This window comes from Bactrocera tryoni, chromosome 2 (assembly GCF_016617805.1).
Source record: "Bactrocera tryoni isolate S06 chromosome 2, CSIRO_BtryS06_freeze2, whole genome shotgun sequence".
Lineage (NCBI taxonomy): Eukaryota > Metazoa > Arthropoda > Insecta > Diptera > Tephritidae > Bactrocera > Bactrocera tryoni.
This window is the reverse complement of record NC_052500.1, coordinates 52,702,815-52,725,702: the sequence shown is the minus strand read 5'-3', so window position 1 is coordinate 52,725,702 and position 22,888 is coordinate 52,702,815. Positions and strand designations below refer to the sequence as shown.

Below are 22,888 nucleotides of genomic sequence, written 5' to 3'. Positions count from 1 at the left end.
ATCAGTAAAATGTTCATTTGTTAATAATTTTCACAAATATTTATGCACTTGTATGTAAGTATGTCCATGAATATCTAAATATTGACTTCGGGTGCACAGTAGCAGCACTTTATTACAATTGGTTTTTAAATGTATTCAATTACTTCAAATAAAGATGGAGATTTTTTATTTTTGTATATCAAACAAGTTAGTTGATGAGAGATTTATAAACAAGTTAAGCGTACATTAAAGGTACGAGTGCCTGTAAGGGGCACCCCTAGTAACCGAATTTTCGGGATTTAATAAAGTACTGCATATTGTTTTCGTTTTATTTTTTAAAAGTATACTGAAAAATTTCTTAAGAAAAAAATGTAATATTTTTCGAGGTACACGGGATCATTGACTGCGTTGAAAATTATCCATCACTGCTCCAATGATTTCGGCCTTCTCCGTGGAAGAAATCTAATAAATATAAATTCTCCACTAGAAGATATTGTCCGAACAATAACTCACGGCCAAAAAAACTAAAAATTGACAAAATGGTGACGTTTGAAAAAATTAAACTTTGTACACAATTTTAGTCGTTTTTTCAATTAAATTTTTGATCAAGTAAAAAACTGGAAAACCTCTCCCAGCCGTTCGATACCAAACGAGGTTTCAGACAAGGCGACTCTCTGTCGTGCGACTTCTTTAATCTGGTGCTGGAGAAAATAATTCGAGCTGCAGAACTTAATCGAGCAGGAACAATCTTTTATAAGAGTGATTGATATCATCGGCCTCAACACCCGCGCCGTTAGTTCTGCTTTCTCCAGACTGGGCAAGGAAGCAAAGCAAATGGGTCCGACAGTGAATAAGGGCAAGACGAAATATCTCCCGTCATCAAATAAACAGTCATCGCACTCGCGACTTGGCTCTCACGTCACTGTTGAGAGTCATAACTTTGAAGTCGTAGATAATTTCGTCTATCTTGGAACTAGTATTAACACCACCAACAATGTCAGTCTGGAAATCCAACGCAAGATAACTCTTGCCAACAGGTGCTACTTCGGACTGAGTAGGCAATTGAAAAGTAAAGTCCTCTCTCAACGAACAAAAACTAAACTCTATAAGTCGCTCATAATTCCCGTCCTGCTATATGGTGCAGAGGCTTTGGCGATGACGGCAACCGATGAGTCGACGTTGCGAGTTTTCGAGAGAAAAATTCTGCGAAAGATTTATGGTCCTTTGCGCGTTGGCCACGGCGAATATCGTATTCAATGGAACGATGAGCTGTACGAGATATACGACGACATTGACATAGTTCAGCGAATTAAAAGACAGCGGCTACGTCGGCTAGGTCATGTTGTCCGAATGGACGAAAACACTCCAGCTCTGAAAGTATTCGACGCAGTACCCGCCGGGGGAAGCAGAGGAAGAGGAAGACCTCCACTCCATTGGAGAAAGATATGGCTACACTTGGTGTCTCGAATTGGCGCCACCTTGCGAAAAGAAGAGACGACTGCCGCGCTGTTGTTAACCCGGCTATAATCGCGTAAGCGGTGTCTACGCCAATAAAGAAGAAGAAAAAACTGGTGGATCAACATATGGATAACTATACTAAGAACATGATACCGTGAAAGATCGAAAATTCAATTTTTTAATAACTAAAGATTCACAATAAGTGTGGTCTTATAAAAAGAAAATTAAATTCGTTTGAAATATATGGTGACAATGTACTTGTATACCATATGTATTTATTGAAAATTCTATATAAATAAAACAGGCTGAAAAAACAATAGAGTTAGACAGTTCTTAAATTGATTAGTCTCTTTTATTCCTTGTTAGACGGTATAAAGTTTGCTGAGTCAACTATAAAAGCGTAAACAACTATTGGAGTTGCTAAAATCTGTCCTGATTGTATAGTAAATACGATTACATATTACTATTAAATACAAAAGTTTTTTGATAAAACTACACCCTATGAATGTAGGGCTAGGCCTCCTAAGGGCCTATACTTCGTGTAATATGTTTCTTTATATTTGTTTGATTAAGAGATCTTCTCTAACATTCAAAGGTGATCAGTCGAACTAACTTATAATGGACGAAAGCACTTACCTACATATGCAAGAGGTTTTATGTACATATGTATATCAGATATTTACATCGATAATACGGCGTTAACGCCATATTTCAGCCAGATTTCCAAATTGTACTAAGAGATCGACATTATAAATAAATCCACTACATACAAGTATGTAAGCATTTTATTCCCAGAGCTATCTTCACACTTTTACACTTATTATTTATATAATTTTTCCATTTTTGGTAGCTTTGAATAATACCGTTACTAAAGTAGGAGTTCATTGTAACATTAAGTGGTGAAATGCAACTTTCCATGGTACTTGGTAAGTTTTGCTAAGGCAGTTCAAATTGCTTGTTAGGCCTGCGCTTTGTGAGCATGGCGATGGTTCAATGTCGGTTGGTGCCAGACAAAGGGTTGAATGATTTCTATGAACGAAAGCGCTTAGTATTGAATGGATATGTGTTTTAGTTGACACTAACCTTCAAATATACCTTTTTAGTGGCGCATGTTTTGGTATTTGAAAAAGAATGTACAGGCCAAATGAGCACCGAAGGTAATAAACCCAGTGAACGTGAAAAAGGACTATTAAAAATAGTTTGTTCGATCGAAAAATGAAATTCAACGAGACAGCTGACATGACGTTTCTGAATATTTGGTAAACACAAGCTTTGGATATAAAGATTACACGAGCAAACAGTCATAGCGATATTTATTTGGCGCATGATTCAGATCATTTTTGATACTTGTATGCATAAATATGTATTTATTTATATATGTATATACATATACATATAACCTATATCTATATCTAAGCTTTAGCTTTATACTATTTTAGTCACTATGTAAAGTGTTGTGGGAGTTAAAGTTTGCCAGCTTCCATATTTATATATAATGAGTAATTTTCCGATTCTGTGTTAATGTGCTGGCTTAACCCACCTATCGTTGGGCTAACAAACCGCAAACCCTAAAATTACACATTTTTCTAGGGCTATATAAAAATATCAATACATTTCGCAAACTAAAAACACACTAATGACAAGTTAGACATTATAAAGCTTGAGCCAAAGAGAAGTCTGATTCATTGAATCCCATTTATTTTTATATATCAACTGCATTATATATCACTGTCAAAGCTTACGGAAATCACTAAATTAATTTGAAATTTTTAGGTAAATTGAAAAATTTGTGTGAAATATATCTATATAAACTACTTGGAAACTTAAGTCGAGAATACCGTGCCAGTTGAAGTATTATATTTACAAGAAAGCACCACTAGCATTGGATATAACCTTAATATTTAGACCTAACCTTTAAATGAAAATTAATAATTATTGAGTTCCGCATTTTCTAATTAATTAATTTGCATTTAATATCACGTTTTAAATTATCATTGATATTTTTTTTATTGTTAATTTCCGAAATAAACATAAAAAAGTTGATTTTTTAAAACTGGAATATTAAAAAGTGTTGAAAATTAATAAAAAAAAAGTAATTTAATAACACGATGTGTAAATATCATCAAAAATAAGATTTCTCTTTACAAAACTAACGAAAATGGCACAACGCAAAATAATTTAAAATTCATAAATTCCTTTTTTATTTTAAATTGTAAACTTAGGTTTACCACTTCTTTTTATTTTTCAATCTGGGCGGAACTGTCATTTTTAATTTTCATTCTGATTTTTCGAACTCCTATAAAATATATAATTAAATGATCAGAATAACGAGTTGAATCGATTTAGCCACGTCCAACTGGCTGTTGTTGTTGTAGCGGCAGAGTTCTGTAGAGTTGACAGTCCTTGACCGAATACAAAAATCAGGGTCCGTTCCGGTAACGTATACCCGACTGTCGCGGGAACCGTCCATCTATCTGTCCAACTAGATCCCCAGTTTTTGAGACAACAATTTACAATTTTGTCACGTTCTTTTATCTACAGAAGCCGCTCATTTTTCGGAACCATCAATATTGCAATACTATAGCTTTGGCTGCCATACAAACTGAACGAGAACAAGTTCTTATACATATACATATGTATATAGTTCTTATGCATACATATATATAGTTCTTATACATATGTATGTATATAATTCAAAAGCAAGCTGTTTCTGATGTGACGAAATATATTCTTGTCCAAAGCAACGCTACAACCCCCAAACGAAGATCAGATCACTATAGCATATAGTTGCAGGCAAATTGACCGATCAATATAAAGTTCTTGTATGGAACCCCTTTTTTATGCGATGAGATATTTTCACGAAATTTGGCACATTCATGGAAACGCTATAATCTCTAGAGCGATTCTTGAGTCTTCTATGGAATCTTTTTTATTTTTTCTAGCTGCGGTGCAACCGAAGTTAATTTTTTTCTTAATTTTAATTAAGATTAATGGCATTAAAAAAAATAATAATAGTTTTAATATTAATTCAAACATCTTTTTAATACATTATTAGCAACCATGATTTTTATCAAAACACTTTTTTTACAAAAAAGCTTAATTTGCTTAGTTACTGTTCCAGAGACGAAGAAATACAAAAAATATTCATATTACAGCTGACTCAATTATTGTGCTCGTACTGAATGATAAAATGGGATGTTCGTTACCACGACAATTAGGTTGAGGTAGCCGGAACGGAAGCATTTTTCAAAATTATTTGTGGAATGTTATAAAACTCAAAATTTATTTTAATTATACACTTTAAATATATGCAGACAGACTGTCGGCATCGGGTTTAACAATATTTTCCACACCAGTTGATCGCTGTACTTTTATAAGCTCGCTTTGCGGTTCAACGACGCAGCAACTGCTTCCCACGAATGAAACAAAAGTATGTATTCCTGTCTGCCAAAAAAACCAACAACAAGACCAAAAAGCACACTTATACAAAAATGTACTGCCTCATAAAAAGACTAACAACTGCACCAAAATATAATGAGCGAAATATTTTTTAAATCGATTTTAATATTTTATATAACAGGTTTGAAATAATATTTTCATATGCTTACTTAAAAGTGTTTATACATATACATAGTATGTATGTAGTATGTATGTGTATTACTTATTTACATATTATATTCATATATTGTCAGTAACTTACAATTACTCATATAAACAAAAATAAATTTGCTTCCTTCACCTGTTGCATAACAGAAGTTAAACAAAATTGTTTCAAAACTAAAACAAAATATTAAAATACTAAAATCCAAATACATGAGATATTGAAATTTACAGTAAAATGTATATTTTTCTTTTTCGCGGCCTTTTTATATTTTATATTCGTTTTATGTTCAATTGGAAACATAAAAACATAAATTAACTACTAAAGAGTTTCTCTAAACTTTTTTTATATTTTATTTGGTATTTACATTCTACAACATCAAAAGCCACAAAGGTGAATTCTGCTATTATAAAATTTTATAATTGCATATATTTATGTATGTATGTTTGTATATTTACGATTTCTGTTTACAATAAAGATAAGAAAACTCGGAAAGGATATATTTTTTATATATATGTGTATATATATAATAAATTATTTAGTTCCTTATGTTAAGGCTCACTATATTAAATACTGGGCCGATTCGCATATATACTCGTCTAAGGACACTTCTTAGTTCGGGCTTTAGATCAAAGCACATCATTTCACATAACAGCGTGTAGTAATTGGAGACATGTGTTGCAAACTGAAATCAATAAAATAAATAATTTATTAAGATATGAGAAATATTTCAAGAAGTAACACGTAAAAATCGATTTTTGGTTATTACAAAAATTACCTACAACTATTTAATATAAAATAAAATTGAAGCATAAAATAAGACTTCTTTAACGGATGTGAATACGTGCCAGTTCTTGCGACAGTCGTGTCTAGAATTTGTATCGGTTAGTTTATATGACAGCTGTATGTAACAATGGTCTGAATGAGATGGTTCGGAGATTGTAGCGATATCTTGGATATAGATATCTGGAAAAAAACAGTTTTCCATAGAGGAACTTGATTTTGATGGGTCAGATTACAGCTATATGTTATAGTAGTCTGATCTGCATATGGATCGGAGATTGTGTAATTTGCTTGGAAAATAAACCCTGTCAAATTTCGTGAAGATAACTCGTAAAATGAAAAAGTTTTCCACACAAGCACTTGATTTTGGATATATTATTGTGATCCGATATCGGTTCCGCAAATGAGCATGTACTTGGGATGAAAAGAGCGTGTGCAAAATTTCAAATCGATACCTCAAAAACTAAAGAACTCGTTCGAGCATAAACAGACAGACGGACAGGCACACGTACATGGCTAAATCGAGTCAACTCGCCGTATTGTTCATTAATATCGACTTATAGCCAACGATGTTTGATTCTGCGCGTTAAAAACGTGTTCATGTTACACATGTATATACATACCCTTGCGTCAGACATCTTCAGCAAACGCGTAAGTATCAACAACAACAGTGAAGTCCATGCATCACGGTGAGCTTCACTTTGCAGACTGAGGAAATATGTAAGCGCCTCCTTGCACACCTGTATCAATTCGTGTTCGATGCCCGGCCAATCGCTGCGACGATTCTCATCGCCATACATTTTAAAGAAAATACGTAACACACAAGCCAACGAAGCAGTCTCTTGCTTCAGCAGATTCGGCTTGATCGAACCGTTATAACCGCCGCGCCACAAAATGTTGCGCTGCTCTTGATCGGCATTGAAACGTTTCGCAAAGCGATGCGATTGCATTAGGCAATCGGCTAGTATCAGTAATTGCCGAGTATGCAGATAACTGTACATACCCTGCTCCTCTCTTTGGCATTCCAAAACATTTTGCGCCGCATTGCTGCCGGCCAAATCGGCGGCAGCTTGTGCAAGTGTCTCGGCATCTTCTTTGCGTGACGTTGCCGGAAAGAATACTATATTGTCCATGGTTTGTATGAGTTCCAATTGCACGGCACACTTAATACGCAAATTTTCGAATTGTGAATTGTGCAGCATTATATGCGAATGCGGATGATAGCCCTGAGATGTGCTCATCGCATCATCGTCCAGTATATTCGTACTATAAACGGAATGTTGTGATTGACTACGATTAATTGTTGAACCATGTTGTAGATGATTGCTTTTATCGTGCGAATTTTGCGCTACAAATGTTGCCTTCTGTTGTTCCATTGATTGTATTTGCATTTGTTGAGCGTTCGGATGCCAAGTTAACAATTCTTTTGGCAATGTAGCATTGAAAATGTCCAATATGCATTGACAAGTCTTATCCCAAGTCGTTTCGTTAAATTTAAAACCATTCGATATAACTAAATTTTCTAAACAATTTGTACCGGAACGTGCTAATTGCTCATTGCTTTGCTGTACACACCAATGTAGCTGCGCAAAGAGATCCTCCAATAACAGATAACCCAAAACATCAAAATATTGTGTAAACACATCGATTATTGCATAGAGCGCGTGATTGCAGGTAGTTGTCATCCATTCGGATTTTTCGGTCACGTGTTCGGGCAATTTCATATTGTCGAATATACGAAAAATTATATTGAATAAATCTTTCCACCAATTCGGTTTAAAACTATCACCGTGCGTCTTAACAATTTCGAATAACACCGTTAGGCCGCGTGTACGCACATCGAGCTTGCAGCGGTTGACCACACAAGACAACGAGAACAGCATTGGGAACCAACCGCGCACCCAAACGCGATCCTCCTCTGCCACTGAAATATCATTCTCCATGCCAGCATGTTCAGCGAATAATTGTGGCGCGTCATGCACACAAAGCGCACAAGTGCGCACCAGACGTATGGCCTCCATGCTTGTATCCGGAAAGCGTGCATTGCAAGCGAACTCCGACAGACATTTCACTGCATCTTGAAATGAATCCACCATAACGGCGAATTGCTTTTGGTAGAGTTCGCCAATGATTTTGCCAGTTGTTTGAAATGCTAACTCAACGATGGCCTCCTCATTGTCGCTAGCTGCCAAATGGAATATTGAAAATATATTCTTCCAACCGGATTTTATATTATGCGCCTGTGAATTGACCATTTGCGCAATACAACGCACAACCATATCGCGTATAGCAGGCGATTGATTTTTCTTCATTATATGCTCGAAAGGTCTAAGGAAATCTTTTTGGAAACGAAAGTTTGCAAATTCCCCCTTCTCCATAAATTTCATGGACAACTGACGCAATGAGTCCAAAGCGAAAAATGCAATCTCCTCATTTGTATTGCAACCCACAGCGTTGAAATGTTCGCCCAAAACCTGCCAAATGCGTGACCATTGCAAACGTATACGTTCCATATTGTAGTAGGAAATTTCCACTATCTTTTGTAGCGAAAACATACGAGGCTGTACATTCTGTAATTCGTCAACGGAGACCTATGGGAAGCGGAAACACAAAATAGTTATAAAATTTGTTTCTTTTTGAAAAATAAAACAAAAAAATGATAACTTCGGTAGCACCAGGCCTTTTTGGGTGTTACAAACTGCGTGGCAAACTGCATATAAGTATGTATGTAAAAATGCTTTTTTAATACTAACCTGACAAAGTGCTTTGACAAAGTCCACTATGGCATCACCATCCAATCTTATGGAACCTGTAAATATACGATCAACAGCGACTACAACACTTTGGCTGCTTGTCTCGCCAATATGCTCTTTAACACTCTGATTTAGGCTATCTCTCAACGTTGTCTGTGCGCCGGATAGAAATTGCGGACGCACACCGGTACCGATCAATTGCGCCAACTCTAATTGACTGATACACTTGACGATGTCAAGCCAGCTGGAGCCAAGATAGTTGCCATCCGTGTGTGCTACCATGATTAGCGTCTTTATCGTATCAATGTTTTTGGCCTTCATCTCATTGATCGGCGAATTCGCAGTGAGTAGAGTGAAACGTGCCAGCGCCTGTACATAAGCATCACGTTCCAAGGACATATGAAAAATGCATGCAATGCGTATCGCACAACGTATACCATCTAAGCATAGGCATGCAATTTCTGGATCATCACAATCCTGCAGGCCAACCGAGAATGCAGCCAGAAAAGGCGTCCAAGCCATTTTGAACATTGGTCGCACATGTTCCAGGTGCTTGGCCGAGGTAAACGGTGACTTTACATGTGATACCGATTCCATTAAATTCTTAGCTGTCGCCGAAATAGCCTCCATTTCCATATTCCACAAAAGTTTACGACGCTTCTCATTAACAATGATCTGTTTACCCGGCTTGTTGATGATGGTATTTTTCATTTTTATCTCGTGTCCAGCGATTTCATCATAAATTGAGGATAAATATTCTTCGGGTAGATCATCTTTGCTGTCACTAATACCACGATTCATTTTTATATACTGCTCTTTGGTCATCTTATTCTTAACTTGTGGTGAATGCAAGTCTGTCGTTAACATAATTATAGAAAAGGCTAGCACATACACAGTGTCGGCACTTTGGAATAACTGATTGTTCGGATTGCATTCACAATAACGACTCGCAAACTTTTCCATTAAACGATCGATTTTTTGCGCTTCACCCGGCAAACGGAATTCTTCGAGTAAAAGACGCAGTGCGGCGACAACTTCCAGTTTTCGAAAATCGAAGGCATCAATATAGGCGCACATTACTTCTTTAGAATGATCGTCATTCTCGCCCAGATAATTACCGATAACCGTTTTATCCAAACGTTCATCTTCATGCAGCCACTTGGCAATGTCAACTGGTTTTGTGCCTAAAAGCTGCTTGTCCTGCAGGAACTGTACACCTTTTTTAGGTTTTCTATTAAACATTTCGATGCCCGTTTCCATCACTTCTTTACGCATTTTTCGTTCTTCCAAAGCTTCTGGCAAATCAAGCACCTCTGTATTCTTTACGCTACCAAATGAATTTATACTATGGCTGGAGCCACCGTATGCCGAACGTGTCGAGTTGTTGGTCTGCGAAAGCGAATCGGTATTATCTAGTTGGTTATGTTTATGTGACATATCGACGCTTGTTTTATGCGTGGCATGTGTGTTTACCGTTTCTTGTGGATTTATTGTGGACAAGTTTGGATTTACATACAAATCTTGACTCCATTCGACCATACATTTTAAAATCGACACCAAACACTCCAGTCCACGTTTGCGCATTGATTTCTCTTGTAGTGGATTTGCGCCCAATTCTACTGCTTGGCGACCTTGTGCTATTTTCGATAGATCGTTAACGAGTCGCTCAAATAAGTTCGCTGCAGAAAAGTCGCAATCATAATTAACGTAGATATCAACTACAGATTGTGCATCGGCGCATATACGTGTCAATGCTTGTATTACCATCCATTTGTGTTCAAAGGAACTCGAATTCGCTTCTAATATATTGAGAAAAATCTCTTTGAAAAACACTTCTATTTGTTTTTTAAGATGCACTTTGAAGTTAGAGAGTAGCGCCACAAATATAGAAAGCGATAATTCGAAAACTTCGGGCACCAAACTAACACCATTTTTCGAAAGCGCCACACATAGATACTGCTTTATGGCCATGATAAACATTTCATTGGAACGGAAAACCGGACCAGCATTCTGCAATATGGATAGTAATAAATGCAGCGATAAAACTTTTGAACGCAATTCGTGTGATTTCGGATCGGGATGTCCTTCGGGTAATGGTTTCATGCTTAATTTACATAGTGCACGAAATACGAGAAAGGCATCTTTTTGCAAAATATGTGTGAATTTTGCTGTGACGACGGCATCGCTTTCATTTTGATTATCTGCATTTTCTTCTGAATTGAGTTGGTTATCGATTCCTTCCACTGATCCAAAGGAAGAATTAGTGGTCGTTTCTTCCGTGGCACCGTTGGACATTTCTTTCAATGCTTGCTCGAAAGCGTCTATATAAAGAAAATATCAATATATACATATATATAAATTTTCTTTACAATTAAAAATAAAGTGCTTACTATTTAGTACTTCATCTAGAACGGAGCTTGCAATATCTTCCAAGGACATTTCGGTTTCGCTACCGTTGATATTTTCTGCTCGTTCTACCACTGGTGACTGTGCACCAATATCTGTTGTTGAGGTGTTTTTAGTGCCGTTTTCCATATGGGTACTCGTGCTCAGCTCGTATTCTTGGTTCTCCATACGGGCGAATATTACGTTAAGCATCTGTGTAAGTGTTGCACGTGCTGTTGTCTGATTGACTAGATTCTTGCTGGACAAATATATGTCGTAGCAGGTGCGTACGGCTTGCAAAACGGTGCCTTCATGTATTTCAACATGCTGTGATGTAACAACAGTAAGCAACGCTTTAATAATTTGCAATTGTACACCTTCATCGGTCTGTGGCCCATTGAAGCAACCGCATATAGTATTGACAATGCGATCAATAAGTAAATGCCCAGGACTGGCAGAGTCCTGTATGGCACCAGTCAAATGACCATATGCTATGAGCTTTTGCAGACAATCAAGCGCCGTCACAACAATACGTGGCGAACGACTCTTACATGCCAGTTCAAATGGCAGAAAATATGTTTCTGCATTAATAATACTGGCAGCGTCATTCTTTGGTAAAGGTAATGCTGCACATGGCAATTCATTACCTTCTGCAATTTGACCTGCATTAATAAGTTCATTTTTAATTTGTTCGAGCGCTGAATCGCAAGATTTTTTCAGTTGCGAATGATGCGAACGCCGAATATCTTTATCCGCTAAAATTTTCTCTAATGCACGCACGATAAACATTTCTTTAGCTTTCGAGGAAAAACTTTGCATATTGTCAAAATCCTTCACATTAAGACAAAATTTTTTGATGGCCGATAAGGTCAGCAATCACGCACACCCCCACAACACTCAAGTGTTTATAAGGTAGTATTTTCTGCAGCACTAATTAAAACACAACATTTTACAATTTAATTAAAAATACCGATGGCATCGATTAGAAAATATACTGAAAATACATATGTGTAAGCAAAGAAAAAACCACCAAATAATGTCCACTGTCCTTTCATGAAAAATAAACGTCATCAGTGATTGTCAATACAACCATTAGTTAAATCGATAAACGATAAATGAAAGAATATCGCAAGTTATTCGACAGAGTGACACATGTGATCGAAAATTGAAAGTTGTTGTTATTCTATTATCCCATATCCAAGTAAGGCATAGGTTTAGGCGCAGGGCATTAAATACATCTATTTATTTAAAAATCCAAATAAAATAACTCTCATTAGTTTCGAAAGCAAATTTGTTTAATACAGGTACAATCATAAAACTTCTCTCATTTTATATCACGATAAATTAAAATCAAAGAAATTACTGAAATTTCCATTAATAACTTCACATTACTAGATGTGAAATATCAAAACGATAATTTTTTCTTTTATTCGACTTTGGCATTCAATTTGTTCAAATAAAATATTCGATTATTAATATCCATACCTATGTGCGCGCTTTTAAAAATAGTAAACACAATTCTTTAATCTATATATATTTTACGAAATCCGTAAGATCAAACTCATATTTTAATTAGCTTTAGAAAAATGGAAGTATTCAATAAATTGAACGAGAGATTTCCCTGTCGTAAAAAAGTGTTAAGAACGCTTACCAATTTGATTGGACATTCTGAAGAAATGCTTCCGGCTGCAATTCATATTTATGGTCATACAGGTACAGGAAAAACTACGTTACTTAAAAATTTCCTTAATGAAACCATGCGACGTAATAAAAATAAGTTAAACATAGCATATGTCAATTGTGTTGAAAGTTATACTTCAAGAATATTATTTGAAAATATATTGGAATATATAAGCGGTGATATTGCGGATGATATTAAAACAGACAATTTAAAAGACTTTGTGGAAAAATTGCGACGCATACAATCACAGCCAGATGCTCAGTATATAATTTCTTTAGACAATGCGGAGAGACTAAGGGATATGGATGCAAATGTGTTACCATCTTTGTTACGTTTGCAACAACTTACTGGTCTGAATATTTGTGTTGTATTAATATCACAACTTCCATTAGAAAAGTTTTATTGTAAAACAAGTATTGATGATCCCATTACATTATACTTTCCCCAGTACACAAAGTCTGAAACACTGGAAATATTAAGCGCTGACTTCAAAAATGCACAAAAGCTCGTGGTTGCTTTACTCAATCGTAAGAAACCAGAGAATCTGTCAACAAAACTGGATATAGTTGATACAGTAACGAGAGAGTTTTTCAACAATTATTTAAATCTATTTCTGGGAGTATTTTATAAAGCATGTCGTGATCTTTCTGAATTGAAGATTACTGCGAGAAAATGTTTTACATTTTATATGGAACCTATATTGGATGGTACGGTTAGCATGTCCGATGTTTCGCGTTTATGGCGTTGTATTGCCGGCCAACTACGAACAGCCTTATCACAAGTATATATACGAAGTGGTCAGCCAGAGGTAATAAATAATAATAATTATCTAAATAAAATTACTTAATATTAAAAAATTTAACACAGACTCCAGTGGTAAACAATGATAAAGAGATCTTAAAGGTTGCTCAATCTTTGGAACTGCCTTATTATGGCAAGTATTTGTTAATAGCTGCTTTTATCGCGAGTTATAATTCATCAAAAGAGGACAAACGTTTGTTTGTGAAGAATCATGGTAAACGACGAAAACGATTGCAAAATGTCAACGCGAATGCTAAGGTGAGTGAAAATGTCGGCTTAAATTGTTTATATGCGAACTAAACATTAAAACATATTTGACGTATTTTGCTTTTACCAGGTAACAGAGAAAATGAATACCTATATTGGACCAAAATCATTCAGTGTTGACCGCCTTTTGGCCATATTTTATGCTATACTTGATGAGAAAGTTGGCTTAACTTGTAACTTGCTCTCACAAATTTCAACATTAGTCAATCTTAAACTACTTAGTTTTGTTTCGGGAGAAAATGTTATGGATGGAACGTCGCGTTTGCAGTGTACAGTAGGACTGGAGTTTGTCATCTGCATAAGCCAAGTAGTAGGATTTAATGTGCGTCAATACTTGAGCGATTTCAATTAAGTTTTCCATATTTATTTTTATTGTGTTTTATCTAACTTTATTTAGTTAGAAAATATTTGTAATAAATAATTTGGCAAATCGCTAATATGTATGGTTTCCTCTAAGGTGGTATCACGGCTACGTAGTTTCAATAGGCCATTCAGAAGGGTGCTTTCGTTGACGATCACTGCATATGGTATGCCTAGGCTATCACATTTACAAAGTTCTTCTTCCATTTTATTGAAACATTGGGTAAAAATCATATTTTCTGATCTCAAACGTAGACCGGACCGCAAGAGCACGTTACTTATATGCAAACAAAGGTCTTCCAAGTCGATCAATTTATTACCTTAATAAAAATACATTGTTTTTTTTTTACAAATAACTAAAACATAAAGAAGATTTACCTTGATGACAGCAAGCTATGACACATTGATAAGGAGCTAATTTTCTATTGAGCAACAAAGTGTTTTCATGTTCGTTATCCACGCTATCGAAGAGAACCGCTAGAATTTTTAATATTAAGTAAAAGTAATTTCAGAATGTTGACTATCTGCTTACCACTTGTTGCAGCCTGCAGATCAATAACTGACCGGATAACGGCAGGTGCGATATCATGACCAATTGTATTATTTGATAAAAATGCTTTTATTTTTTCATCCAGATGCGTTTTTAATAGAGGAACTAATGTTATTGACTCCACATCTAGTGTAACATAAGGTAAATTTGATTTAATTGTAATCGATTGGGTGCCAGGAGGTACTGTTGACTCCGAAATGTCACTAAATTTATATGGATCTAAATAGTATTTGCTGGGATCAGTACTAAAGCGCATCCACCAGATTTTGCATTCACGTTGAGCTTTGAAAAAATCACTAACACCTTTCGCCGGATGAGTTAAATAATATGTGAATAAGTATGTACGGATTCCCGTTGTAGAAACATCAAAATGGTTTGAGGCTACTTTATTTAAATTATTAACATGTACTTTTTGTACCGCTTTCCAAATTGCGGGATATTGTTGATTTGCCGATTTACTATATAAATGTTTAATGCCGTCATGAAATTGTTTTGAAAATATAAAATTATATCTACTATTAGTGTCAACTGGGGCATCGTCTTCAATGTTATCGATGAAATTATTGCGTACTTCCTTATCTAATGAATGTGTCTTACGCCAATGGAGGAACAGTTGCTCACTATATTTAATACCATTTTCTAACAACTTACAGTTGTTTATCGATCCATTAGAGTCAATAGAGGCACGTAAATATTGAGATGAATGTAAAGCCTCAATAACTTGTTTCAACTGCTTCATATTCGCCGCGTTTAATTATCAGTAAAATCCTTTTCTTTTTGTTGTAGTGGAATATTGCCGGGTGGAGAGACAAAATAATCTTCCTCAGTAACTTTTGCACTACGTAGGATATCTTCTCTGCAGTTTCCTTCTGTTACGGAATCTTCGCGTAAATATAAGTTTTGATCCTCCAACACGGTATATAATGGCAATACGTTGCTTGTATCGATGTGTGATATTTTTTCCGCAAATTCAATACTTTTTTCCAACGTAGTTAAAGCTTCCTTACTTTCCAAATTAACCAAAGCAAGACGCTCAAGGAGTTGTATAGTTGCGTTATCTATTACAGGTTTTTCACCTGTCGGAAAATTTTGTTTTATTGGCTTACTTGGAACTTTCGATGGATATTTTAGTTCCTTAAAGTTCAACTTGTTTTCCTTCGGTTTGTCAAATTTTTGATTTTTATTCACTTCTTTTAAAACTGTGCAGTAGCTACGTGTTTTCTGTAATATTCGCTGCATTTCGCCGGTTATGAAGCGTGCACAAAATATATTTATTGCATAAATAATAACTTGATTATGCGATTAGAGGTAATTGTTTCGCCATATGGTGTTTACTTTTATCGATGCTTTTGAAATATATATTCATCGATAGAACTCAGCGATTACTTTTGGATTTTTTATTGGTTTTTATAGATTAATACTCCTCAAATCAAAATAAGTTAAACTAAAAAAGTGTTGAATAGACTAGCTCATGGATTCGTCCAACTATTCTTAAAACTCAGTTGACGTTTTACCTTTGTATTAAATTAATATTTCTGAAAAGTGTCTCATCTTAAAAATACTGAACCCGGTAGTGTTTCGTAAATTCAGACAAATAAATTTTGGTAATATAATCGATTAATAGCCGGTAGAATTACACATCTATGAAAAATAAAACGATGGCAAATTGAGTATCTTTGGCAAATACTTTCACAACATTCTAGTTTTTGTTTTCGTGTGGTTATATTCATATTTAAGTGATAAAAATGCCGTACGCTAATCAGCCCTCTGTGCAAATAACCGAATTAACAGACGACAATGTGAAATTCGTTTTGGAGGATACCGAACTGAGTGTAGCAAATAGTTTGCGACGTGTTTTCATTGCAGAGACACCAACACTAGCTATCGACTGGGTACAGCTTGAAGCAAACTCCACGGTACTTTCTGACGAATTTCTCGCTCATCGTATTGGACTTATTCCCTTAATATCTGATGAAGTGGTTGAACGCCTTCAATATACACGTGATTGCATTTGCTTGGATTTTTGTCCGGAGTGTAGTGTAGAGTTTACACTTGACGTCAAGTGTACTGAAGAGCAAACTCGTCATGTCACAACTGCAGATTTGAAGTCGAGCAACCCAAAAGTATTACCCGTAACATCACGCCATGTAAATGAAGAAGACAATGAATATGGTGAGAGCACCGATGAAATTTTAATAATCAAATTACGTCGTGGCCAAGAATTGAAATTGAGAGCTTATGCGAAGAAAGGCTTTGGAAAGGAACACGCTAAATGGAACCCAACTGCAGGCGTTTGCTTTGAATATGATCCAGATAATTCTATGCGTCATACGCTATATCCCAAACCGGATGAGTGGCCAAAAAGTGAACACACCGAATTAGAGGATGATCAATATGAGGCACCTTATAGTTGGGAAGCGAAACCAAATAAATTCTTCTATAATGTAGAATCATCCGGTGCTCTCAAGCCTGAAAATATAGTTATAATGGGAGTACAAGTTTTAAAAAATAAATTGTCCAATTTGCAAACGCAACTGAGCCATGAGACACAAAACGATGCGCTAGCTGTGTAAAAACAACATTTATACTAATAAATTTATGTTTAATTCAGAAGATATTGTTTTATTCACTGAATAATTTTTGAATGTCTACATTTACACCAGATTTGTTACGCCCCTCTTTATCCAAGCTTTCTGCGAAATCATTGGATAGTGTTGTTTTGATCTCATCGGTGGCCTCTGAACTTTTTTCAGAACTTGCGTTTCTGGATTGCTCTGCTAACAATTCAACTGCTGTCTCATACAATTTCTCGTCATCTAGCGGATTTTGAGTTTTTAAATTTTCATAAATCTGAATAAAATTTTGTGTTTGGGTTTTCCTTCTCGTATCCAAAAAGTTTATAGTTTCATTTTGTTTTGTCGTTTTATGAAATTTTCTGAAATAAATTTTATTTTTAAACAGGTATCTAGGTTATTTTTAAAAACTTACGCTCTTATTAAGTCCTCTGCATAAAATATATTTTTGATTTTTATGTCGGCTGCAGGACGATCAAAACGTGGTTCTAGTTTTGGTGGAAAAGCAGTATACAAATCAAACCAAATGGGTCTGTCCTCATTTTTCATGGCACCGGCTTTTATTAGGCCATTTACTCTGAAAAATAATTTTACTTACAGTATAGAATAAAAATGACTGCCAAAAATTCATACAAACCTTGTGAATATAGTTCCAATTTTTTCTAATCTACTTTGCGCCATTTATAACAATTCCACAAATTCGCTTTCTAGAAATAGAAATAATGTTATGAAACATATGATTTTTATCACTTGTATGTTTCAAGCTAATCGATTTTTATCGATGACTATTTGAAACTCATGATCTTTGTAATTAGAAAAATAATAACTTTTTCAGTTCAAAATAATTTTTGTAGTTCTATAATCATAAACAATAATATTAAATACCATATTGTTTATATTTCATTTGTTGTGTTTTTTTTTTTTGTTTTATATTTTTTTTACAGTTTATGTAGTTTATAGCATATGCGTTTTGTTCAATTACAAAAATGTAAGGAGTACTAACTATAATTAATATTTCTTTTTAAATTTGAACGTAAAAAATAAATTTCTAATTCTTTTCTGAAATTTTTTGTACTAAAAGTAATAAAATTTCCTCAATTTGGTCCGATAACATTTAGATTTAGTTCCGATAACATTTAAATACAATCGATTAATAATGATTTGTTTACTATTTTTATGAATGAACTGTGTTTGTATTACTCACTTATCATTTACCGCATTGTTTACATTTTTAAACGTCGAAATTATTAATGATATTAAATTGCCTTGGAAATGCAATTTCTACGATGTTATTCTACCAAATTTAAAGATGTCTATCCGCATAGCACAGTAAGAATTTTTCGGCGAAAAGACGGGTTGGTTAATACTAAGGCTAAAGGCAATGTGAAGGCAATTGCCTCCATCGACCAGCAAGACAGTGAAATAATTCAAATGGAAGAACCAACTCATTCAGATGCAAAAAACGATTTTGCTGAGAATATTGTCAAAGTGCAAATGCTCTCTCGAAGTTTACATAGCCAAATATTTACTGCAACCGCAAACGCAGGCGCTGAGGAAGCAGTGAATTATTTAGCCGATTTAAAAAAGCATGGCATTAACGTAAATAGCACAGACCATTTACCAGATGTAAAACTAAAGCTGCCCAAACTTCATGGCAAAAATATTGAAGAGCACTTTTACAATATAGCTAAAGAGCAAGTAGATCCTTACGAGAAATTACTTAATTCATTAGTTTCGTGTAAAAAATTACCAAAACGTCCACAAAAATGGAATTTCAAGAGTGGTTGGACCATTTATAATTCAGTAACCGGAGAAGGAAAGACAATTAGTGTACCACTTGAGGATGCATTAATATTTGATGTAGAAGTGTGTGTATCTGAGGGTGCAGCGCCCACATTAGCTACAGCGGTAAGTGCACATAATTGGTACTCTTGGGTAAGTCCTCAACTCGTGAACGAAGATACAAAGATTAAATCAAATGATCATCCAGTGTCTTCAAAGCGCTACCATTTAAATGACCTTATTTCCTTGGGTACGAAAGGACCAAAAATAATAGTTGGTCATAATGTTTCGTACGATAGAGCTAGATTACGTGAACAGTATCTCATTGAAGATACGGCAGTACGTTTTGTGGATACAATGTCATTGCATATAAGCGTAAGCGGTATAACCTCTTATCAGCGAACACTTTTGAAATCGCGTAAAGAAACCGATCCTGAAGACGAGGAATGGCAAGCACAGAGTTCACTTAACAGTTTAGTTGATGTCCATCGTTTGTACTGTGGTGGAGAGTCGCTGTCAAAGGAGCCACGAAACATATTTTTAGAAGGATCACTATCGGATGTGAAGGAAAACTTTCAAATGTTAATGAGTTACTGTGCTGGTGACGTTATAGCTACTTTCAATGTATTCGAAAAACTGTATCCCATATTTTTAGAGAGATTTCCTCATCCGGCTACATTAGCCGGCATGTTGGAATTAGGTTCCGCATATTTACCGGTTAATTCTAATTGGACGCGGTACATAAAAGAGTCAGATTTAGCATATGAGGATTTAAACATCGAAGCCAAGAACCACCTTACGCGTCGGGCTGACAATGCTTGTAGGCTAATGAAAAATGAGGCATATCGTGAGCATCTCTGGCTGTGGGACGAAGACTGGAGTGTGCAAGAAATTAAATTAAAGAAGACGAAACCCTTAAAGAAGGACTCAACGAATTTATTAAAAGAAGGACAGTGTAGTTTCTCGAAAGAAGAGCTTCAGTTACAAAGAAAATTTCAATATTTGTACGATATGAAGTCGCTTTTGCCTGCTCGACGTCCACTGTTACCGGGTTACCCAGCGTGGTATCGAAAATTGTGCAAAAAACTTCCGAAGGATCACACGACGAATAATACTGATTGGTCACCGGGTGCAACTGAAGTAGGAACCGGAATGCAAATAGCTCCAAAATTACTTTCTTTGTGTTGGGAGGGATATCCATTACATTATATAAGAGAACATGGTTGGGGATTTCTTGTACCATTTCGCACAGAACCATACCCACCTGTAGGTATGGATGATGGTTCGAATCCATATCGTATACCAATTAAAAAACTTACAGAACGTTGTCCAGTACCTAAATCTGTTGCGTCGGCTACTTTAGAAATGCAAGACTTTGGTTACGACATGGGCGTGCTCGATCAGGAACTTGACAGTAAATTGGGAAAAAAAGAATTTTATAAAAAACAACCAAAGGACCACACAAATGGCGTTTATAAGGGAGCAGGTGTATGGTGTAAACAAATTTTAGAAGGCTGTTGTTTTTTCCTAAAACTACCACATAAAAATGGTAACTCATTTCGTGTGGGTAATCCTTTGTCGAAGGATTTTCTAAACAAATTCTCTGAAAATGTCTTAAGTAGTGGAGATGCCGTGGAAGGCTCGGCGAAACGCGTTATTGATATTGCACGGATGATGTCCTATTGGCGTAACAATCGAGATCGTATAATAGGACAAATGGTGGTTTGGTTAAAAAGAGACGAATTGCCGAATAGTTTGAAAAATGACAGAAAGATTGACTATGTAACGGAATACGGCGCAATTTGTCCACAAGTTGTTGCTTGTGGTACGTTGACACGCAGAGCAATGGAGCCAACTTGGATGACAGCATCAAATTCCCAGCGCGAACGTATCGGTTCTGAATTACGTTCAATGGTCCAAGCACCACCAGGATATCGGATAGTTGGCGCCGATGTTGACTCGCAGGAATTATGGATTGCTTCAGTACTTGGCGATGCCTACGCTTGTGGCATTCATGGCGCGACGCCTTTAGGATGGATGACAATCAGTGGGTCAAAATCAAATGGTACTGATATGCATTCTATAACCGCAAAAGCTGTGGGTATTTCGAGAGATCATGCCAAAGTTATCAATTACGCACGCATTTATGGAGCGGGCCAAAATTTCGCCGAAGGTCTACTAAAGCAATTCAATCCAACCTTATCAGATACAGAAGCACGAGTTAAGGCGCAAAAAATGTTTGCCATTACCAAGGGTAAACGAGTTTATAATTTACGCGAAGAATTCGTGGATAATTATGAAGACAGAAGGTAACGCGGTTCAGTGAATTCTGTGGTTATTAAAATTTTTTTAATACTTTTATCTCTATTTACAGTTACTCTGGTTACGAAGCACTGAAACTGGCTGCATCCTGCAACCGCGCGGTGAAAGAAATGTTTCAACACCCCAAATGGGTGGGTGGTACTGAAAGTGCGATGTTCAACAGATTGGAAGAGATTGCCTCAAGTAATTGTCCGAAAACGCCATTTTTGAATTGTCGGCTAAGTCGAGCACTGGAAGTAAATAGTGGCGATGAGAATCGCTTTCTGCCAACACGTATAAATTGGGTGGTGCAAAGTGGTGCTGTCGATTTTCTCCATCTTATGTTAGTTTGTATGCGTTGGCTTATGGGAACACAAATGCGCTTCAGTTTAAGTTTTCACGATGAAGTGCGTTACTTGGTGAAGGAGGAACTAGCCTATAAAACAGCCCTGGCTCTACATATAACAAATCTGTTGACGCGCTCCTTTTGTTCATCACGTATTGGTCTTTCCGATTTACCAATGTCTGTAGCATTCTTTTCATCCGTCGAAGTGGATACTGTTCTGAGGAAGGACAGCACTATGGATTGTAAAACCCCATCCAATCCTCATGGTCTGCATATTGGTTATGGGATTCCACCTGGTGAAAGCTTAACAATATATGATGCTATAGCAAAAGCAGGAGGCGGTGATTTAAGTCAATGGGCTTGGATAAAATAACATTTTTATGGAATTTTCCCTTTCGAAAATCTTAATTATTTTCTCTTTTAGTTCTAACCATATAAATTATTGTGTTTGTTTTTAAATGCTGTGAAGAGGTATAACCAAAATATTTATACTGAATCGAAATTCAACATAACAGAGTTTTCATATTGGGTTTTCAAATTTTGATAAACGAAAAATTTAGAGAATTTTTCAGACTTTAGATAAATAGATGGAAATAAAATGAGCCCGCTCTTTCGCAACGAATCACATAGGCAGCTCCCTTATAATATGAGGACCGACCGCATTGCAGGGTTTCGGTCCTACCATCCGGGAAGCAACTGCAGAGCTAGCAAACTCGTCAGCTAGTTCATTATCGGGTACACAATTGTGACCAGGCACATTTGGTTGTGTAGGGTATTCAGTCGTTCAATACACTTCTGCACCAATAGCGATGTAATCTCGTAAGCTGAGATCGCTTTAAGTGCCGCTTGACAATCGCTGAGTACGGCAATACTCTAGACAACTACATAAATATGTATCACCACTGTGGGTATCGTGGACGCCCACGAGATATAGGCCGTTGCAAGAATGACAGTCCTTGGCCTGTAGGCTGGAACCATTCAAACTCACCCTGCGGGTTATCAGTGTCGCCGTGACAACTGGTTGAGTGGCAATCCGTCTCCCCTCTTTTTCTTCTTTCGCGGACCTCCGGAACAAGCTCATAATTCGCCCGAGTCTGAGCAGATGAGCTTGTTTAGGGGTGTTGTTGTTGTTTTAAGGGTTATCAGTTAGGATGGTAAGGGTTATCTATGTTGTCATCGACATCATCTAACGGGGAGGAAACGTGCTGCTTCGACTGGGTCGGACCAAAAGGAAAGGGGTGTTAGATGAGTGGGGTTGGTAGGTGGTC

General features: G+C 36.1%; 7 protein-coding genes across 7 annotated transcripts; 3 read left to right on the top strand and 4 right to left on the bottom strand.

The window, feature by feature from the left end:
* Positions 1 to 5,575: 5,575 nt before the first annotated feature.
* On the bottom strand, positions 5,576 to 12,031 carry LOC120767732 (brefeldin A-inhibited guanine nucleotide-exchange protein 1). The gene is made up of 4 exons (XM_040093940.1): positions 10,965 to 12,031; positions 8,575 to 10,895; positions 6,445 to 8,412; positions 5,576 to 5,723 (listed from the first exon to the last, which is right to left on the bottom strand). The coding sequence occupies exons 1-4, from the start codon at positions 11,776 to 11,778 to the stop codon at positions 5,577 to 5,579; spliced, it is 5,250 nt and encodes a 1,749-aa protein (XP_039949874.1). The 5' UTR covers positions 11,779 to 12,031; the 3' UTR covers position 5,576.
* A 426-nt stretch (positions 12,032 to 12,457) lies between these two features.
* On the top strand, positions 12,458 to 14,090 carry LOC120767874 (origin recognition complex subunit 5). Its single transcript, XM_040094199.1, has 3 exons — positions 12,458 to 13,448; positions 13,508 to 13,699; positions 13,779 to 14,090. The coding sequence occupies exons 1-3, from the start codon at positions 12,546 to 12,548 to the stop codon at positions 14,058 to 14,060; spliced, it is 1,377 nt and encodes a 458-aa protein (XP_039950133.1). The 5' UTR covers positions 12,458 to 12,545; the 3' UTR covers positions 14,061 to 14,090.
* LOC120767875 (DNA polymerase subunit gamma-2, mitochondrial) lies at positions 14,057 to 15,380 on the bottom strand. The gene is made up of 3 exons (XM_040094200.1): positions 14,601 to 15,380; positions 14,447 to 14,545; positions 14,057 to 14,388 (listed from the first exon to the last, which is right to left on the bottom strand). Exons 1-3 carry the CDS (start codon positions 15,355 to 15,357, stop codon positions 14,102 to 14,104), a joined length of 1,143 nt encoding a protein of 380 aa, XP_039950134.1. The 5' UTR covers positions 15,358 to 15,380; the 3' UTR covers positions 14,057 to 14,101.
* On the bottom strand, positions 15,351 to 16,067 carry LOC120767878 (glutamyl-tRNA(Gln) amidotransferase subunit C, mitochondrial). Its single transcript, XM_040094204.1, has one exon. It carries the CDS (start codon positions 15,855 to 15,857, stop codon positions 15,369 to 15,371), a length of 489 nt encoding a protein of 162 aa, XP_039950138.1. The 5' UTR covers positions 15,858 to 16,067; the 3' UTR covers positions 15,351 to 15,368.
* Positions 16,068 to 16,251: 184 nt separating this feature from the next.
* LOC120767876 (DNA-directed RNA polymerase II subunit RPB3) lies at positions 16,252 to 17,231 on the top strand. The gene has a single exon (XM_040094201.1). It carries the CDS (start codon positions 16,364 to 16,366, stop codon positions 17,189 to 17,191), a length of 828 nt encoding a protein of 275 aa, XP_039950135.1. The 5' UTR covers positions 16,252 to 16,363; the 3' UTR covers positions 17,192 to 17,231.
* On the bottom strand, positions 17,214 to 17,930 carry LOC120767877 (probable 28S ribosomal protein S23, mitochondrial). The gene is made up of 3 exons (XM_040094203.1): positions 17,829 to 17,930; positions 17,607 to 17,768; positions 17,214 to 17,553 (listed from the first exon to the last, which is right to left on the bottom strand). The coding sequence occupies exons 1-3, from the start codon at positions 17,870 to 17,872 to the stop codon at positions 17,241 to 17,243; spliced, it is 519 nt and encodes a 172-aa protein (XP_039950137.1). The 5' UTR covers positions 17,873 to 17,930; the 3' UTR covers positions 17,214 to 17,240.
* Positions 17,931 to 18,408: 478 nt separating this feature from the next.
* LOC120768918 (DNA polymerase subunit gamma-1, mitochondrial) lies at positions 18,409 to 22,028 on the top strand. Its single transcript, XM_040095692.1, has 2 exons — positions 18,409 to 21,282; positions 21,348 to 22,028. The coding sequence occupies exons 1-2, from the start codon at positions 18,464 to 18,466 to the stop codon at positions 21,991 to 21,993; spliced, it is 3,465 nt and encodes a 1,154-aa protein (XP_039951626.1). The 5' UTR covers positions 18,409 to 18,463; the 3' UTR covers positions 21,994 to 22,028.
* Positions 22,029 to 22,888: the final 860 nt, after the last annotated feature.

Bases quoted from the DNA above. Each gene is read 5' to 3' on its own strand.
- LOC120768918 (XM_040095692.1), top strand. From the start codon at position 18,464: ATGCAATTTCTACGATGTTATTCTACCAAATTTAAAGATGTCTATCCG. The intron at 21,283-21,347 runs GTAACGCGGTTC...CTCTATTTACAG, and splicing joins GATAATTATGAAGACAGAAG to TTACTCTGGTTACGAAGCAC.
- LOC120767875 (XM_040094200.1), bottom strand. From the start codon at position 15,357: ATGAAGCAGTTGAAACAAGTTATTGAGGCTTTACATTCATCTCAATAT. The intron at 14,546-14,600 runs GTAAGCAGATAG...TAAAAATTCTAG, and splicing joins TCTGCAGGCTGCAACAAGTG to CGGTTCTCTTCGATAGCGTG. The intron at 14,389-14,446 runs GTAAATCTTCTT...ATTTTTATTAAG, and splicing joins CATAGCTTGCTGTCATCAAG to GTAATAAATTGATCGACTTG.
- LOC120767877 (XM_040094203.1), bottom strand. From the start codon at position 17,872: ATGGCGCAAAGTAGATTAGAAAAAATTGGAACTATATTCACAAG. The intron at 17,769-17,828 runs GTTTGTATGAAT...ATTATTTTTCAG, and splicing joins ATTGGAACTATATTCACAAG to AGTAAATGGCCTAATAAAAG. The intron at 17,554-17,606 runs GTAAGTTTTTAA...AATTTATTTCAG, and splicing joins GCAGAGGACTTAATAAGAGC to AAAATTTCATAAAACGACAA.
- LOC120767874 (XM_040094199.1), top strand. From the start codon at position 12,546: ATGGAAGTATTCAATAAATTGAACGAGAGATTTCCCTGTCGTAAAAAA. The intron at 13,449-13,507 runs GTAATAAATAAT...AATTTAACACAG, and splicing joins TACGAAGTGGTCAGCCAGAG to ACTCCAGTGGTAAACAATGA. The intron at 13,700-13,778 runs GTGAGTGAAAAT...TGCTTTTACCAG, and splicing joins ATGTCAACGCGAATGCTAAG to GTAACAGAGAAAATGAATAC.
- LOC120767732 (XM_040093940.1), bottom strand. From the start codon at position 11,778: ATGCAAAGTTTTTCCTCGAAAGCTAAAGAAATGTTTATCGTGCGTGCA. The intron at 10,896-10,964 runs GTAAGCACTTTA...TTCTTTATATAG, and splicing joins TCTAGATGAAGTACTAAATA to ACGCTTTCGAGCAAGCATTG. The intron at 5,724-6,444 runs GTATGTATATAC...TATTGATTTCAG, and splicing joins TGAAGATGTCTGACGCAAGG to TTTGCAACACATGTCTCCAA.
- LOC120767876 (XM_040094201.1), top strand. From the start codon at position 16,364: ATGCCGTACGCTAATCAGCCCTCTGTGCAAATAACCGAATTAACAGAC.
- LOC120767878 (XM_040094204.1), bottom strand. From the start codon at position 15,857: ATGCAGCGAATATTACAGAAAACACGTAGCTACTGCACAGTTTTAAAA.